This window comes from Macaca mulatta, chromosome 7 (assembly GCF_049350105.2).
Source record: "Macaca mulatta isolate MMU2019108-1 chromosome 7, T2T-MMU8v2.0, whole genome shotgun sequence".
Lineage (NCBI taxonomy): Eukaryota > Metazoa > Chordata > Mammalia > Primates > Cercopithecidae > Macaca > Macaca mulatta.
The window spans coordinates 80,716,702-80,735,338 of record NC_133412.1 but is presented as its reverse complement, the minus strand read 5'-3'; the positions used below and the strand labels follow the sequence as shown (position 1 = coordinate 80,735,338).

Sequence of the window (18,637 nt, the reverse complement as noted above, 5' to 3'; positions counted from 1 at the left end):
TTGTATTTTTAGTAGAGATGGGGTTTCACCATGTTTGCCAGGATGGTCTCCGACTCCTGACCTTAGGTAATCCACCCACCTCGTCCTGTTGGCTCACTCTTTTCCCAAAAATTTGTCACTGTTGCGCATGTGGTCAGGTATTGGGGTGGGAGCGTCTGTGTTCTCCCCTCATCCTGCCTTCTAAAGTCTGAACTCGCCTCCTCAGCAGTCTCTGCAAAATGCAAATCTCCAGGGCCTGTCCACCCCAAGAGCAGAGGTCTGTGGGTCTGGGTGGGACCTCTCACTCCCGCCCAAGTGACGCGACTGAGCAGGCTTGGGGTTAAGTGCTGACTCATCCGCCAGGAACATTTGCATTTTACTCAAATTAAAGAAATGTAGCCCTGCTTATGTAAGTCCACATGGCACTGAAATTGAACAGTCCTGGAATGTCCACGTGGGTGGGCGGATTTGATTATCAGCTTCCAATGAGGATCATTCTATTGGTGAGGCCTTTGAGGCACAGAGAGGTGAAGTGACTTGCCCAAGGTCACCCAGCACGTCAGCAACAGGCAGGTTTGAAGAATTGGAAATGCTGACTCCAGATCTGGGGGCTGGGATCAGGGTGGCCCACTTCAGGAAGCAGGAAGGTCTTAAATTTTTTTTTTTTTAATTTTTTTTTTGACACAGAGTTTCACTCTGTCTCTCAGGCTAGAGTGCAGTGGCATGATCTCGGTTCGCTGCAACCTCCGCCTCCTGGGTTCAAGCAATTCGCGTGCCTCAGCCTCTCTAGTAGCTGGGACTACAGGCACATACCACCACACCTGGCTAATTTTGTGTTTTTAGTAGAGATAGGGTTTCACCTCACCATGTTGGCCAGGGTGGTCTTGAACTCCTGACCTCTAGTGAGGTCAGTGCTGGGATTATAGGCGTGAACCACTGCACCTGGCCAGGAAGGTCTTTGTCTTTAGTATGAGGAACCCATTCCCATTTCCGGGCCTCACAGAAGAAATGGTTGTGGCCTTCCCACGGGAACTTTGGTCTTGAACCTCATGGAGGGAGGGTGGCCAGACCAAGAGCTCACTGCCAATCCCAGCCCTCCCAGGAGCAGTGACCCCCCGCCTCCCCTCGTCCCTGCCACGCACTGTCAGGGCAGCCGTGTCCAAGCAGAGCTGAGCCCAGTGTGAGCGTGAGCCGAGCAGTGGGTGGAGAGGTCCAGGTAAGGAAACAGCATCAGAAAAGGTGGGGAGGCTGGGATTAGGTTGAGTCAGGTCTTCCTGGGAGGATCCCACATCCATCTGGGGAAGAAGCTACAGGCTACTTGGGCCATGACTAGTAGCAAAGCTTGGCCCTCTGACCGGGACCCTGGGCCGGGACCCCGGAGGGCAGTTGGGCCAGGATGTCCTGCTGGGGTGCCTTGGGTGTCATCAGTCCCTGGCCCTGTTCTCATCTTGCCCCACTTTGCAGTGACCTGGCGGGACCAGCCTGGTGAACGCCAGGCAGATCCCCCTTTACTTGTTTCATGGCCTTGGTGATTCAGCTGCTTTGGCTGTGAAAAGGGAAAAATTATTGGACCTCCCCAACCCCCTATGGTTGTGAGGATGAATTCATGTGAAGAGCTGAGCTGAGGTACAAGAATCGCAGGCTGGGCATGGTGGCTCACACCTGTAATCCCAGCACTTTGGGAGGCCTAGTTGGGTGGATTATTTGAGGCCAGGAGTACAAGACCAGCCTGGCCAACATGGTGAAACCCCACGTCTACTAAAAATACAAAAATTAGCCAGGCATGATGTCGTGCACCTGTAATCCCAGCTACTTGGGAGGCTGAGGCAGGAGAATCACTTGAACCCAAGAGGCAGAGGTTGTAGTGAGCTGATATCATGCCACTGCACTTCAGCCTGGGGCGACATCTCAAATAATAATAATAATCACTTGAACCCAGAAGGCAGAGCCCGGTGCACACTAAGCATAGGAGCTCAGGAACCGCGAGGGAGCTCAAAATAGATCTATGACACAAGGTGGCAAAGATTGTATTGGAATTTTTCGGTGAGGATATGGGAAAAAGGACTCTCACTGTTCACCACAGAACTGCAATTTAATTTCTGTCTGGGACGTTTCTGCTCTTTCCTTGCTAAATTTCCCCCCTTCCTCCTTTCCCACCTCCCACCCGGCCCCAACTTCCCCTGTATTGTCCAGCCCCAGCCTTCTGCTGGCACAGCCCTGACCAAAAGCGGGGTGTGGGGGGGTGCCCACAGCAGCCCCCAAGTGTCCCCAGGGAGCGTGAATCATGACAAGGGCTACAGCTTGCCAGGCTCCCAATGTGCACAAAGCATGTTTGTACATTGCAGACTCTGCATCCCTGTGGCAGGGACTGTCACCACCCCCTTGGACCCGGGAGCCCCCAGGAGGAAGCGCTGGTGCGGGGTGTCAATGTGGCTACCCAGCGCCCGCTGCTTCTGAAGCTGACCTCAAATGAGTCGCCCATATCCATGGCTTCTGGGCTCTTCACAGCAACCGTGGGGGAAGGTGGGCTAGGTGACTGCTACCCATTTTCCCTGGAATCCCATTTCTCAGGTGAGAGAGAGAAGCTCAGAGAGGCCAAGGGCTCGGGGCAGCCGTGGTGCCGCCTCTGGCCGTTTGGTCTGAACTGCCCTGTGGGCTGCACACAGGTCCCATGTCCTGTGTCCTGTCCCCTGCAGACCTACCGCCTCCTGAACCCCTTGCTGTTTGTGATAACACAGAGCCACTCTGTGTCCTAAGTCACAGGCAGCCTGTCATCGCGGCTAACTGGAATGATGCTTGCTCGCCAGGGGTTCACACTTCTGAGTGTGCGCTGCCGTCCGATTTTGTTGTTTTCTCCTGGCTTTGGAGAGGGCTTGGCTCTCAGCAAAGGAGATGCGGAGTGAGCCACTCCCATCTTTGCCCTGGGGTTTTGATGCCTTGGGATGCCCAGGGTGTCCCTGGGAGTGTCTGTGCTGTTCAGGGCACCTGCTGAGGCCTGCATCAGCTTTCCTGAGGCAGAATCTCACAACTTTTGGGGGTTGCTGGCTCCTTTGACAACCTGAGAAAAATTGTGGTCCCTTTCCCAGAAATCTGCAAAGACACACAAGAATAATACATGCCCTTGAGGGATTTAAATACCCTCTGACACCTATTTCAGGATTTTCCAGGCGTTCCTAGAGCTTGGATTGAGACCTATATTATGGGGTGCTGTCTGCCTGTTCTGCAATTTCCAGAGCTCCAAAATGTGGATGCTTACATTATGTTTGGATAGCTGGGTGTAGCCATGCCTGAAGGAGGCTTCTTTTTTGGAGACTGATTCCATAAAAGGATTAGGTTGAGATTGGCTGAGCCCCATTGAGTGAAAATGATGTCCTGTTTATCCACCAATCAACTTCTGCACAAATAGATGCAGCAAGCAACGAGTACATACAGTGTGGGTCTACATATTACGCTACAATAACCTTCACTGAGAGCCAGGCACTCTGTTATGGGCTGAGCAGGCATTATCCTGTTAGTCCTCATAATCCCCCAGTCGACCCTGTAGGGGATTAGAGTGGTGGGAAAAACTATAGGGAAAGGATGCAAACCTTCTGAAAGGTCAGAAGGTTTTGTAGAGCCCCGGGGAAGAGTAGCTGAAGGCAGCTGTTCTATAACCCTGAGGCAAAGGGCAAGGAGTAGGTACAAGGAAGTGTGGGGAAATTTATCTTAAAAGGCTTGTTTACTTATGTTGACTAGGCACTGACCTTTGATCATGCACGTGTGAGGTTCTCCGAAAGGGGAACAATAATTTTTTTTTTTTTTTTTTGAGATAGAGTCTCACTCTGTCACCCAGGCTAAAGTGCAGTGTCACTATCTCAGCTCACTGCAACCTCTGCCACCCCGGGATTCAAGCAATTCTTCTGCCTCGTCCTCACGAGTAGCTGGGATTACAGGGGCCTGCCACCACTCCTGGCTAATTTTTGTACTTTTGGTAGAGACAGGGTTTCACCATCTTGGCCAGGCTGGTCTTGAACTCCTGACCTTGTGATCCACCTGCCTTGGCCTCCCAAAGTGCTGGGATTACAGGCGTGAGCCACCACACCTGGCCACAATAATTGTTAATTACCTGCAGGTCGCGTTGGCTCCAGGTTTTCCGTATTGTGCCTTCACTGAATAAAAGCAAGCAGCTCCAGCTTCTTAGGGCTGCTCTCTAGCCACTAGAGCCAGGCAGTCACCTAGCTGCTCTTACACTGCGTACCTGTGTCTGAGTACTCATTTCATTAATTTCCCAGGGTCTATGGGACAGATCTGGCACGACCCTACAGTATAGTGCTGTTATGAGCTCCCTGAGGCACAGAGAAGTTAAATAACTTGCTCAAGGGCTCAAGGTCACACAGCAGGTGGTGAAAGTGGCCTTTGACCCCAAGCAATCTGACTCTGGGGCCATTCGATAGTCTAAGAAATTGGAGGCCCAGGCCGGGCGCGGTGGCTCAAGCCTGTAATTCCAGCACTTTGGGAGGCCGAGACGGGCGGATCACGAGGTCAGGAGATGGAGACCATCCTGGCTAACCCGGTGAAACCCCGTCTCTACTAAAAAATACAAAAAACGAGCCGGGCAAGGTGGCGAGCACCTGTAGTCTGAGCTACTCGGGAGGCTGAGGCAGGAGAATGGCGTAAACCCGGGAGGCGGAGCTTGTAGTGAGCTGAGATCCGGCCACTGCACTCCAGCCTGGGCGACAGAGCGAGACTCCGTCTCAAAAAAAAAAAAAAAAAAAAGAAAGAAATTGGAGGCCCAGCATGATGGCTCATGCTTATAATCCCAGCACTTTGGGATGCTGAGGCAGGAAGATCACCTGAGGTGAGGAGTTCAAGACCAGCCTGGCCAACATGGTGAAACTCTGTCGCTACTAAAAATACAAAAATTATTTTGTATTTTTTGTATTTGGGCGTGGTGGCTGGCACCTGTGGTCCCAGCTACTTGGGAGGCTGAGGTACAAGAATCGCTTGAACCCAGGAGGCAGAGGTTGCAGTGAGCCGAGATCATGCCATTGCACTCCAGCCTGGGTGACAGAGCGAGACCCTGTCTCAAAAAAAAAAAAAAAAGAAAAAATAGAATAGAATAGAATAGAATAGAATAGAACAAAAAAAGAATAGAAAAGAAATTGGGCCGGGCGCGGTGGCTCAAGCCTCTAATCCCAGCACTTTGGGAGGCCGAGACGGGCGAATCATGAGGTCAGGAGATCGAGACCATCCTGGCTAACATGGTGAAACCCCGTCTCTACTAAAAAATACAAAAACTAGCCGGGTGAGGTGGCGGGCGCCTGTAGTCCCAGCTACTCGGGAGGCTGAGGCAGGAGAATGGCGTAAACCCGGGAGGTGGAGCTTGCAGTGAGCTGAGATCTGGCCACAGCACTCCAGCCTGGACGACAGAGCCAGACTCCGTCTCAAAAAAAAAAAAAAAAAAGAAAAAAAGAAATTGGTTGAGTGTCCCCCATCCTGTTCTGGGACTTGAGTCTATTTCCCGCTGAGGCCATTGGATCCTGCTGGGGCCCAGGCAAGAAGAGCGGGCTCTGAGCAAACCCTGCAATTGAATTTTTCTAGAAAGCCTTCATCACATGTTGGAGTCTAAGGTCCCCATCTAGGAGTTCTCAACAGACTGTATCTTGAAGTGGCATTTGCCTGGCCCGGCAGGGAGACAGGACTCTGTTCTCAGACAGATTTGGGTGGTAACGTGACCTCATTTGACTCCCAGGCTGGCAGGGCCTGGGAAATGTCAGTTTACGCTTGTTTCCAGAGTTTTAAAGGAGGTTTCCTTTGCCTCTCGTATACTGCAAAATGCCTGCTGGGAGTGGTGCTTTTGCTTCTTGCTTCCTGGTTGCTGAGTCTCCCTTTAAGTTCCGAGTCTCTCTCTAAGAGGCCCTTTGGTGTGGGAAGGGGCTTAGAACCCTGGCTTTGTCATGAGTCCCTTTCCTGAAAATGGCTCCCGTGCAAGGCTGTTCCACTTCCACATTCTCAAACACCGTCCCGCCCACGGATCCCCAGCCCACCCCAATAGGCCTGTCCAACTTGAGGATGGAGGTGACAGCCATCATGGAGTCTGATGCCCTCACATTTTTTTTTTTTTTTTGAGAGAGGGTCTCACTCTGTTGCCCAGGCTGACGTACAGTGGTATGGTCATGGCTCACGGCTCACAGCAGTCTCAACTTCCCAGGCTCAAGAGATCCTCCTGCCTCAGCTTCCTGAATAGCTGTGACTACAGGAGCACACCACCAGCCGGGCTAATTTTTTAATTTTTTTGTAGAGACGGGGGTCTTGCTATGTTGCCCAGGCTGGTGTCGGACTCCTAGGCTCAGGTGATCCTCCCACCTTGGCCTCCCAAAGTGCTGGGATTACAGGTGTGAGCCACTGCACCCTATTCCCTCACTCTTGCAGATGGGAAACCAAGGATGAAGGAGAGGAGAATCCCTTGCCCAAGACCTCAGAGCTAAAATTCCCAGCAGCTGCGGTTTGTATTCACCTGGGGCTGGCAGCGTCGGGACCACCAGGAGGCCAGGTGGAAATGCTCACCCCTGGGGTGCACCCCAGACTTGCTGCATTGGAAGCCGTGCCACAACCAGCCCTCCAGGTGACCGAGGCTAACACAAGTTTGAGAACTACTTCCCTGGCCCTTGCTTTCTCAGCTGGGACTGAAGTTCTGCACAGGTAGGACCCAGTGACAAAGTTTTACCTCCCAACTGCTCCATGCACCTTGGTCCCCACAAAAGCCTTCCTCACACACAAGTAAACTCTGGAAGCGCAGGATAGGAAAGAGAGCTAGAAGCAGACACTGTGGTTATGAAAATCTTCACATGATAGACAATGCAGCTCAAAGTGAAGAAACTGGCTTGCTCTTTCAGCACAAATAAGACGCCAACTGGCCAAAAACATTAGTACACAAGCAAAAGAAAACCTAGGCCAGGCACGGGGGCTCATGCCTGTAATCCCAGCACTTTGGGAGGCCGAGGTGGGTGGATCACCTGAGGTCAGGAGTTCAAGACCAGCCTGTCCAACATGGTGAAAACCCATCTCTACTAAAAATACAAAAAATTAGCTGGGTGTGGCGGCGGGCACCTGTAATCCCAGCTACCCGGGAGGCTGAGACAGGAGAATTGCTTGAACCCAGGAGGTGGAGGTTGCAGTAAGCCGAGATCGCACCATCGCACTCCAGCCTGGGTAACAGAGCAAGACTCTGTCTCAAACAATAACAACAACAACAATAAAAATAAAAAACAGAAGAGAAAAAAAAACCTAGGCCGGGCATAGTGACTTATGTCTGCAATCCCAGCATTTTGGGAGGCCGAGGCAGGCGGATCACCTGAGGTCAGGAGATCGAGACCATCCTGGCTAACACAGTGAACCCGTCTCTACTAAAAAAAAAAAAATACAAAAAAAATTAGCCAGACGTGGTAGCGGGTGTCTGTAGTCCCAGCTACTCCGGAGGCTGAGGCAGGAGAATGGTGTGAACCTGGGAGGCGGAGCTTGCAGTGAGCCCAGATGGCGCCACTGCACTCCAGCCTGGGTGACAGAGCGAGACTCCGCCTCAAAAAAAAAAAAAAAAAAAAGAAGAAAATCTAAGTGAAAACTGAAGCCAGCTGGAAAGCAGCTTCTACTTATCCAGATGAAGCCAGCAGAAGTAACAAGGGAGCCTTCGGTGACCTGGGCCACCGTTCCCACTGGCCTGGTGCTGGCCGGGGGGCTGCAGGATTTTAAGGCCCTGCCGGCCTGAGGCCCCGTCTCCTCCTTGTATCTTATCCTCCCATGAGAAGGCAGTGAGACAGATGTCTTCACAGCGCCCCTGCGCCCACTCACCCACCCATCCGCTCATCTATCCATCCAACAAGCTGTTTTTAGGCACCTGCTGTGTGCCAAGTCCCTGGGGCTGGAACCCAGATGTGGGACAAAGGTACAGACCCTAAGCTGAGGCCTGTGGAGAGAGCGGCAGGCCCTATGGGGCAGGGGTCCTGGCAGGTGTGCTGGGGTCACCCCCATTGTGCCCACTTGCTGGGCTGGAGCTCATACAGGCAGGTGGCCCAGCCCAGGCTGCGCACGTCCTCACAGTGAGGTGGTGGCCAGGCTGGCACAGGGCGCTTTCTGCTCAGGAAGGGGGTCCCGCCGGTGGGTGCTGTGTCCTTTCTGCTCTTCCTAGGTGAGGAGTGGACCACAAAGGAGAGCACAGGGTGGCTTCAGCGAGGGTGGCTGGACACTGGGATGGTCAGCCTGGAGGTCACTTGGCTGCTTCAGCCCCCTGGGCACCCTCCCCCACTCCCACTGGCCCAGGTGCCCTGGGGTCTTCACCCCCACCCCTGCATACTACAACACTGCTCTCTCCTCTCCCTGGGGCGCTTCACTCCCTGTCTGTGCCCTGGTTGAAGGCTGAACCATGCCTGGAGCGCTGCTCTGGCCAAGAAATGTTTGTGGAATATCTGACCAAAAGGATGCCACAGCAGCCCTGGAGGTCAGGACCAAGTGGCATGTTTATGGTGCAGATGAGACACTGGGACTCAGAGAGGCCACAGAACTTGCCAAGGGCACTCGGTGGCTGAGGAAGGGGCCGGGTCCCTCCCACTCCAGACTGGCTCTCATTTGGGTGCAAGGGACCTGTGGTGACGATGGCTGCACAGGTCTCTGTCCTCATATTAACATCCAGCCTTGCAGATGGGGTGTCTGTGGTGGGCCTGGCATGGGCAGACCTCCGATCTCCCTGGTGCTAACTGCTGAGTTCATCTCTGGGGTTAGCAGGGTTAACTGCGTCCCCGTCACAACGTCTCAATGCTCCCACAGCTGTGGGGGCCACAGTGGAGGGGGCCATCCCTTTCTGAGCCCAAGCAGGGCTCTGGGCAGAAGTCCCAGTGTCTCTCAGTGTCTCTGATGTCCTTCCTTCCAGGCGGGGGTTTCAGGTCTGCTAGTGGTGGCTCTTCAGACCCTTACTCCGCGTCAGCAGTTCCCGGGACACCATTGCCACCTCCTACCCTAAGGGTCCCTGCTCCAGGTTCTATCCCACTGAGGAGAGTCTTCCCTGCAGGAAGCAGGGACCTGAGCTCTCTGCTCCACTCCTGGCCCAGGCATAATGCCAGGGCCTGACCTTCATGGGGCCTTGTGGCTCCTGGCAGGGATTGAGTAGATGGGGCTGGGACAGGCAGACGCCTGTGGCCTGTGTGTGTGGCAGGCCCTGTGTGTGGGACCCATGGGGACAGACAGGCTCTCTGGGGTGAATTCCCACATCCTGAATAGACCCAAGCCTAGACACCATCAGAGTGCCATCCGGCACCATCTCAGGGTTCCCCGAACCCTCTGGGGGCCGTGGAACCACACAGTTGAGCTGTGATGATGCCAGAACCCCAACCTTCACCTTGGTTAGCTGCAGGGACCAGCCTCAGACCTGTTCTGGGACGCCTCGCCGTGACTGGGGCTTTCTGGACTCTACTTCTGGCTTCTGTCTACCTTGTCCTGTCCTTCTTCCCAGTGGTGACCGTGTGGGGGAGGGTCCACAGCCCACCCCAACCAGGGAGGGTTTTCTCCCTTCCTCCTTCCTCTCCTGCCAACAGGGAGCGTGGGCCAGCCGAGGAGCCTTTCCGGGGTGGGAGGAACAGCAGCGTGAGTGCATTTTGGAAAGCAGGAGCCTTCTGCAGGCCGAGGGGCTTGTCCCCGAAGTCCTGGGTCTGCCCTGCACAGCTGCAGAGTTGAGCCCCTGCTTACTAGTGGTTGCTGCACTCATGAACTGGAGCACCTAGCAGGCTCTGGGCCAGGCTCGGGTCCCCTGGGTGTGCCCACCAGCTGGCTTCTCTGAGCCCTGGCTTTGAGGCCACACGGGGCTATGGCAGCTGCACTGAGGGAGAAGTGGCTGCTGGAGCCACTGGGGATTTCACTCCAGCTGCTACAGAAGACCCATCAGCCATGTCTCTGCCCAGAGGCCTCTGCCAGCAGGGGGTCCCAGGCTGGGGGAGGTTGACAGCTGCTGCCTGCTGCTCCCCACCCAGGCAGCAGCTCTGAGCCACAGAAAGAGCCGGGCTGGGACTCTGGGAGCCTCCAAAGGACAGGGTGGGTCTCGGGGCCTCAGAGCAGTTCCAGACGGCTGCAGGAGTGGGAGAAGCAGCAGTTTCTCAAGAAGAACGAGAGGGCCTGGACCACAGCCTCCGCTTCCTCTTCTGGAGAAAAGCCGCAGCTGAGCGATGCTGGCTGATAATTGTGCAGCCTCTGTGCCTGGAGCCTGCAGCAGAGGCCAGGAGTTTCGAACAGGTGACAGCAGGTGGCCCCTGAGGCTCTGGCTGGAAAGTGGGGTTGGGAGAGGAGGTTGGATAGTTGAGGAAAAGAGCTTAGATTCTTGATGCCACTGAACTTGTCTGAACTGGAGCACTTCTGAGAATGAAAGTGAGCTGTGTTAATTATCACACAGGGACAACGGATGTAAACTGGGACTCTTCAGGGCACATCGAGATGTGTATTACCCTACTTACTACCACTTCCTAGCTGCGTGGATTTGGGCAAGTTACATAACCTCTCTGAATTCTGGTTTCTGCATAAAAAAGGCCAACATCATGTGCCTGCCTCCCAGGGCTGCGGGAGGGATGGAAGAAGTGAATTACCTGAGTTCCCGAAACAGCCCTTGGCACAGTGCCGGTGGGGTGGGGGGCTCTCCATGCTTGTTCTTTTCCTCTGAGAGTGGTTGGTTCTGTCCCTGGAGGTGAGCAAGGGCCTGCCGGCCAGCGTTCTGCAGTGTGAGGGCCTCAGCAGGGCATATGTGCAGCTGCAGAGCCAGATTCCAGTCCTGCCTGTGCCCTCCAGAAGGGTGACAAGTGAGTGTGGGAGAGTCGGGCCTTCCTGTACCTAGGGAAGGATGGGCCCGTGATGGGTCCCAGGCTGGCACTCCCTGGTGGACTTGTGCCCTCTCCCATCCCAGGTGGTGGCAATTTGTGCCCATGGAGGGGCACCAGCAGGGCCCAGCCCAGAGAAGCTTTGCTGTCACCATGGACCTGTCTTTGGCCTCAAGGCCTTGGCATCGGTTCAGAGAAAGTTTGCCTGCTTCTGCCCTCCTGGGGTTACGCTGGGCGAATGCAGAGCCTTCCCTGGGGGTCTGGGAGGGCTGGAAGATGAGCTGGAGGAAGGAGGCTGCTTGCATTTTCTGTGCCTGTTCCCGGGTCCTGAGAAACTGAGCAGAGCCTGTTCCAACCCAGAATGTTTTCAAGAGTTGGGTGTGGGGCCTGGCTCTGCCACTTGTGGTCATTTGAGCTTAGGCAAATCAGAGGTCTCTAAGCCTCAGGTTCCTTGCTGGGAGGCAGGGGCGAGCCACCCTGTCATCTTCCCAGGACATGGGGAAGGGCTGTAGGTAGTGTGGGCCCCACATGGCCTCTGCTCTCCACCTTCAGGCCCTGCACATGTTATTTTCATCTGTTCCCCCACAGCCCTGGGAGCCCCTGGAGGCACAGCCTGCGACCCTGAGGGATAAGCTCCATCTCCAGAAGGAACGAGTGGATGAGGTCAGAGCCCAGCAGTGACCTGTCTGTGCTGGGGTCCATCCCCACCAACAAGGCCAGAGCTGCTGCAGCAGGTGGAACGGACATGCCTCCTGCCAGATGCGCTGGCTGGATCAGCAACTCTCCAAGGTGGCCTCATGCTGTGGACATTACCCCAGGTGCCTCAACTTCTGGCTACTTTGTCTCCTTTCCACTCCTCATCCCCAGAGAAGGTTCTTCTGGCCAGAAGGATGGCCTCTGAAAATGTCAGATCCGGAAGGCATTCGTGCTAATGGTGCTCAGCCCTCAGCAAAGTCACCTGGCCAGTCAACCCCATTAAATGAGGAGCTAAAAGCCCACAGGCCGCAGTTGGGGCTCACAGACAGCCCAGGAGGCAGGAAGTTGGTGTGCTACCACAAGGGTGGGTCCTCAGGGTGGGTGCAGGGTCCCTCTCAGGATTGAGTCACCAGGTGGAGGCCACATGGCTTCCAATCAACCCCTTCTTCACACCTTTGGCTTTGGCACAGGCAGGGTCTTCCCAGCTATACCCTCCTAAGTGAGGTCACAGGTAACACCACACAAGGGGCAGGCCGAGGTGTGTGTTTCACGACTTATGCCACTTCCTCGCTGTGTGGGACCCAAAGGTGACCTAGAGCTGAGAAACCCATGTCTGCAAAAACAAGGCCACTGGAGTTGAGGCAAGAGAGGCCAAAATCCTACCTAGGATGCTGGGGCCAATCAGCCCATTATGGAGCATCCTGAAAAGCGAGGCCACCACAATACCAAAGGACTAGAGGAACTGCCACACACGCCACCCAAACAACCTGCCAACCTTTCTCGCTGACCCCAAATACTGGGATATTATCCAGTGTAAATTTGTAGGCAAAAGAATGAACTCACGTGGTTTTATCATATTTGTATTCAGGGAGATTGACCATTTTCACATATTTGCAGAGCATGTGTATTTCTTTCCTCTTTCCTTCTTTTTTTTTTTTTGGGACGGAGTCTCACTCTGTTGCCCAGGCTGGACTGCAACGGCATGATCTTGGCTCACTGCAATCTCTGCCTCCCGGGTTCAAGCGATTCTCCTGCCTCAGCCTCCCGAGTAGCTGGGACTACAGTCGTGCCTGTACACCACACCTGGCTAATTTTTGTATTTTTAATAGAGACGGGGTTTCACCATGTTGGTCAGGCTAGTCTCGAACTCCTGACCTCATGATCCATCTGCCTCGGCCTCCCAAAGTGCTGGGATCACAGGCGTGAGCCACGGCACCCAGCCGTGGGCATGTGTATTTCTTCTTCTGAGACTAGCCTGTTCACATCCTTGGTTCACCTGCCCACTGGGATGTTTCTGACTGGTTCACAGGTATTTGGTATATGATGGATACTAATCCTTTGTAATATATTTTCTCCTCTTTTCCCCGTCATTTGTCTTTTAATTTTGTTCGTGTTGTCTCATACAAAAAGCTTTAGTTTCACAAGGGCCCACATGTGGCTCTTCCTTTGGCTTCTGGGTTTCGTGTTATGCTCAGAATCTCTTGCACTGAGATGATTCAGCTGCTGCCTCAGACGTTCTGAGAAACAACGGCCACAACACTTGCAGCGGCAGCAAAACATGCTTATTCAAAAGAAAATGTTTATTTTAAAAAGAACTATCACCCCCAGCATTTATTTAATATTAATAGAGACGAGTAAAAATTTCAAATGGTATAAGAAGAATAACAGCTTTATAGTCACAGATGGTCAGATGCTGACAAACAAGAAGGAGGGTCTATGTACATTGAGATTCGGTTGTTATGAGAATGCATACGAAGGCTTAAGAAATGGCCTATTTATAGGCTTTGGTGGAGCCATAATCCCCAATTTTCTATTGGCTCCTGATGTCACTTGAGAAGTATGTGAGGCTGAACTGGATCCAATGATGCTGGAGGATTTCGTTTTGGAAGATATCTTTCTACATGTGGCAGACCCCCTGAAATGTGACAAAGAAAAAATCAAAATGTTAAATGGAACCAAAAGTGAATGACCATCTTCCTCTCAACCTGCACAGAGCTACACTACGACTTTCCTGGGCCTAATATGTCCTTGTGCATTTTCTGCCTATGAAGCCCCTAGGTAAGGTAAGTTTCCTTTACTACTTAAGGAATAAAGGACCACTGCCCTTCATATAAATTTGTCCTGGATTTGTCCTTCTGAAATGTGAAGGACTGTTTCTTGATTTTCTGACTTGTGACCAACCCACCGCCCCTCTCTCCACCCACACCTTCGGCAGCCTACAACCAGAGCCCTACAACAAGAGGAGCTGAGGTTCACATGCCCTCATCCATTCCGACCAAATAAAGGAAGTGAAACACCTTGCTGCAGGGCCTCAGCTCCCTGCTGGCAGGCACCCCGGAACGACTGGATTTGTACAGTCCAGAGCAAGGCAGCTGTGGGGTGAGCACGTGTGGCGTGGAGCTGGGTGGCCAGGACTGGCAGAGCTGGGCGTCTTCCTGGCCAGCCCCAGGAAGCCCCAGGAGGGCTGCAGATGCAGCTTCCTGGGGAGGCTGAGCTGCCTTATCCAAGGGTGTGGCCTGTCTCTGTCAGGGCCGCATCTGCAGCTCCCTGGCTCACCTGCCTACACCCGGAGATCTGCCCGCTCGCCCTCCCACTCGCTGCCTTCTAAAGCCAAGGAAGAAGCCGCCACAGCCGATTCCAAAGTCCTTCCAGCATCTCACTTTCCTTGCAGACCTTAAGATAACAGCTCCCTTCCCACCCCTAAATGAAATAAAAAACAAAACCATGAGGCCGGCATGTTTACAGTGATGACTGTGGGCAGCAGTACCCACAGAAGCCTTTCCTGCTGCTTTTAACCAGGCTGATGTCAGGCCCAACATTAATTCCATGGCACCAGGGCATGCAAGCAGCCTCCCGTCTGAATTGAGGGTATAGGGCCACAGCCTGTGGGTAATGACGTTCTGGGGGAGCTCCATGACTTCAACTCTGGCTCCAGGGCAATTTTCCTGCAGAACTGGCAAAGATCTGCTAAACCGGCAGAGATGCAGCCTGAAGTTTCCCTATGCTGATTTCCTGCTGAGAAATTAAGCCCGGAGCGAAAACCTGCTGTTTATGTTGATTTACAGAATGAATCTGCCAACAGCAGCCTCCATTTCACCTGGGCCATCTATTTACTCCCACTCAGAGAGCCCAGAACACAACTGGTTCATTGTATGTTGTACTGAAGATGTAAAACTCTGAGGGTAGGGTGGGGAGGTGAGGCTGCTGGCAGAGAGCCACATTTATTCTTTCACTGCACAGGGACTCTCAATCCAGGGAGCAGACTGGGTTGGTGGAAAGGAGAGTGGAGCACAAAGAGGCTGCTCCAAAGGTAACACAAAGTCACACAGCGCACTGGCTTTAGCTGGTAGGGCTTAAAAAAGAATCCCATCTTGGCCAGACACAGTGGCTCACGCCCGCCATCCCAGCACTTTGGGAGGCTGAGGTGGGTGGATCACCTGAGGTCAGGAGTTTGAGACCAGCCTGGCCAACATGGTGAAACCCCACCTAAAAATACAAAAATTAGGCCGGGCACAGTGGCTCAAGCTTGTAATCCCAGCACTTTGGGAGACCGAGATGGGCGGATCACGAGGTCAGGAGATCGAGACCATCCTGGCTAACACAGTGAAACCCCGTCTCTACTAAAAAATACAAAAAAAAAAGCTAGCTGGGGCTGAGGCAGGAGAATGGCGTAAACCTGGGAGGCGGAGCTTGCAGTGAGCTGAGATCCGGCCACTGCACTCTAGCCTGGGCAACAGAGTGAGACTCTGTCTCAAAAAAAAAAAAAACCAAATAAAAATAAAAATAAAAATTAGCCCAGCATGGTGGCATGCACCTGTAACCCCAGCTACTTGGGAGGCTGAGGCAGGAGAATAGCTTGAACCCGGGAGGCAGAGGTTGCAGTGAGCTGAGACAGTGCCACTGCACTCCAGCCTGGGTGACAAGAGTGAAACTCTGTAACAACAACAACAACAACAACAACAACAACAACAACAACAACAAATAATCCCATCTTAAACACCCAGGCTCACTGAAAACAAGCATGGAAATTGGTACTGGCTTTTGCACGAGTGTGAGCTTTACTGCTTCTTATCAGTTTAGGTTCCAGGTGATGCTGCAAAGTGCTTCACTCTTACAAACAAAAGTTGTGAAAATTAAATAAGGGAGCCAATAGCACTGAACACTGGAATATGGTTTGCTTTGTTCTAATACATAAAAATGAGATGGGAGACCATGTGTGTTTTTTAGGAGTCTCCACAGGCAACATGCAGAAGTGGACGTGCTCCGGGCAGGTGTGGGCAGGCCAGTGTCCGCTTCTATCTTTGAAATTGATACTAGGCAGGGTTGGCCTCCGATAAGCCCTCCCCAGGCCAGGCCTCAGCTTCCTCTTCAAAAACCCAGGGTGTTGAGCCAGATGCCTTTTAAGGTCTCTGGCTCTGTGTTATGGAGGAAATGAGTATTTCCCAAAGCGGAGGAATAAATGATGGAAATAAGAAAATGTCTTCACTTAAGAACATTTACTGATCGCTTGCGCACTCAAAGCCACAAAATTAAACTAACGTTTTCTAATGCCTTTAATTTCAGTACTCTGGCAGGAGAATTAGCACATACAAGATGTTTGTTTATGGACTTAACAAGAAAATGACAATTTGGTAATGTCTGCCTCCCTTTCTCTTCCCCCACTCAATTTTTGTGTTTTATTACCCAGAAGGACAAGAGGTAGAAAACTGCAAAAGAAAACACAACAGCTTGCAAAGTTGACTGTGGACTTTTTTTTGGTTTCTTTTTTCTGCAAGCAATTCTGTTACAATATGCAGTTACTTTGGGGTCACGTTCTCAAGACTGATGGAATGGTCTCCCTCCTGCCAGGCCTTACCTACTTGCCAGAAGGCAGAGGGTGCCCTGGCAGAAAACCAAAAAGGGGCTGTCGGAAACAATGCAATTATTTAGAAAGAAGGACACTGCCAAGATCATCACACAAATCAGACCGTGCTATCTTTGTTGTTCCCCTGGTGTGCAGAAAGCACCCAGGACAGACATGTCCCAGACGAGCGGCCCAGGCAAACGTGGGAAGGGGAAGACAGAAGCCATTTATGCAACCCTAAAGAGGCCTGGCTTGACTGAACTTTTGGTTTCTCTGTTGTGGCTTCTTCTCGCTACCCCTGCAAAGGCTGGGAGGTCGATTCTCCCAGGCGTTAATGAAAGGCAGGGAGTGTGCACGGCCTCAAGGTGGAGATCCATGGGATTCTGCAGCAATAAAAGCAGCAGAGCAAGTACTGACAGAATCGTAAAAGTCACGAGGACACAAAACCCTTTGTTATTTATTCAGCTGGTGTATGATTTATAGGAATTTAGGTGGAAAAGTCTCTTAAGAAGAGCCATCATTCCAAACAAGCAAACAAATATCTAAGGGAAGATCAATATGGAAGACATCTTTGCAAACAAGAAGCATTAGTCAGGCCGAGTGTGGGGGCTCACGTCTGTAATGCAGCACTTTGGCGAGACCAACGTGGGCTGATCGCTTGAGCTCAGGAGTTTGAGACCCGCCTGGGCAACATGGGGAAACCCCATCTGTACAAAAAATACAAAAATTAGCCAGGAGTGATGGTATACACCTGGAGTCCCAGCTACTCAGGAGGCTGAGGTGGGAGGATCACTTGAGTACAGGAGGCAGAGGTTGCAGTGAGCTGAGATTGCGCCACTGCACTCTAGCCTGGGCAACAGAGCCGGACTTTGCCCCCGAATAAAAAAAAACAAAAAGAGGGCCGGGCGCGGTGGCTCAAGCCTGTAATCCCAGCACTTTGGGAGGCTGAGATGGGCGGATCACGAGGTCAGGAGATCGAGACCATGCTGGCTAACACGGTGAAACCCCATCTCTACTAAAAAATACAAAAAATTAGCCGGGCGAGGTGGCGGGCGCCTGTAGTCCCAGCTACTCGGGAGGCTGAGGCAGGAGAATGGCATGAACCCAGGAGGCGGAGCTTGCAGTGAGCTGAGATCCGGCCACTGCACCCCAGCCTGGGCGACAGAGCGAAACTCCGTCTCAAAAAAAAAAAAAAAAAACAAAAAGAAAGAAAGAAAACTTTAGTCATAACTGTTAGTCAGTAGATGTTTTAAACATCTGAAGCAAATATTTTTTGTTGTTTCTTGAAGCAAATATTTTTGCTTTGGATCAAACCTTAATTGTCACTCTATTAACTGGGGAGGCAATATTTAATAATGGCTTATTTTAATAAATACTTCAAAGCAAGGCAGAGCTGTTACATTTTTGTCCTTTCTTCTCTTGTTCCCTATATTGCAAAGATGTCACAAAACCTACCCCTTTGCCTTGGAACCACTGGAAGCAGTTTTTCTCCTCTTAGGCCTTTGGGAGGCTGGCATCTTTTTCCTTTTCCTTTCATTTCTGGTTTTACTTGTAAAGTAGTGGGAAGATACAGATATTTCCTCGTCGAGCTCCTCAGCGGTACTTCTTCCGGGGCCTCTGCTGCCGGACAGGCTCATCCCTGGGGAATTGTCTTCAGCTACAAATGGAAAATGCAGATGTTTACCGGTGATGTCGCACTGGTCCATGTGTTTTTAGTCTATATGAAGGGACACACTGCAGGGGCCTGTTTTAGCAGATAACCTGGCTTCCTCCCTGCCATATGGATTCAACAGTTCAGTAAGAACCAAACCTTTTTTGACTTCACAAAGCCCCAAAGTGTTCAATGGCAACTCATTTTTAACAAAAGAGAATCAGAATTCATTTAAAAAATGTGTGATACTCCTGAAGTTAACTAGAGACATGAGGCTTAGCTCATACTGTCGCATACGGCCTGTATTCCTGTTGTTGATTGGGCAGTTAGTTCTGGTAGGCAATTCAAAAAATATCAAGGGCTATAAAGATGGCAGGCAATTTTACTTATTTTAAATGTGCTGAAAAAATTAGCTCAATATAAGGGAAACAAACGGTTCTGTATCTCATCTTTGAACAATAGTTTCTTAGTAAATGAGCATAAGAAAATTCTAGACCCTATTTTACTCTTCACAGACAAAAAAACTTGTCTTTGCACAATGGTTGAACATGTCACATATTATGCGGGAGGTGGGACTGCAGGAGGTGGGACTGCATGAAAGCACACATTTGCAAAGAAGATGGTAATTTCCATAAGTAT

General features: G+C 51.8%; 1 protein-coding gene and 1 long non-coding RNA gene across 12 annotated transcripts in view; one reads left to right on the top strand and one right to left on the bottom strand.

Annotated features, from left to right (window-relative positions):
• The first annotated feature begins 684 nt into the window (after nucleotides 1-684).
• Nucleotides 685-14,232, top strand: LOC114679724 (uncharacterized). Of its 2 annotated transcripts, XR_013395988.1 has the most exons (9): nucleotides 685-1,195; nucleotides 2,325-2,550; nucleotides 6,459-6,660; nucleotides 10,055-10,233; nucleotides 10,391-10,478; nucleotides 11,397-11,626; nucleotides 13,498-13,567; nucleotides 13,720-13,883; nucleotides 14,034-14,232. It is a non-coding gene; the product is annotated as an uncharacterized LOC114679724 (long non-coding RNA). The 2 variants fall into 2 exon arrangements; XR_013395987.1 differs by lacking the exons at nucleotides 10,055-10,233; nucleotides 10,391-10,478; nucleotides 11,397-11,626; ... (1 more) ...; nucleotides 13,720-13,883; nucleotides 14,034-14,232 and adding an exon at nucleotides 12,691-12,874 and having other exon boundaries at nucleotides 6,391-7,259.
• The window catches only part of BLM (BLM RecQ like helicase), a 108,482-nt gene continuing 102,908 nt past the window's right edge, over nucleotides 13,064-18,637 (bottom strand). For all 10 annotated transcript variants that reach the window (XM_077940346.1, XM_028852012.2, XM_077940345.1 and 7 more), the window contains 2 exons: nucleotides 17,803-18,004; nucleotides 13,064-13,419 (listed from right to left, as the gene is read on the bottom strand). In XM_077940346.1, coding sequence (XP_077796472.1) covers nucleotides 13,242-13,419; nucleotides 17,803-18,004 — 380 coding nt within the window. In that variant the 3' untranslated portion in view covers nucleotides 13,064-13,241. The remainder of the gene's footprint in view (nucleotides 13,420-17,802; nucleotides 18,005-18,637) is intronic.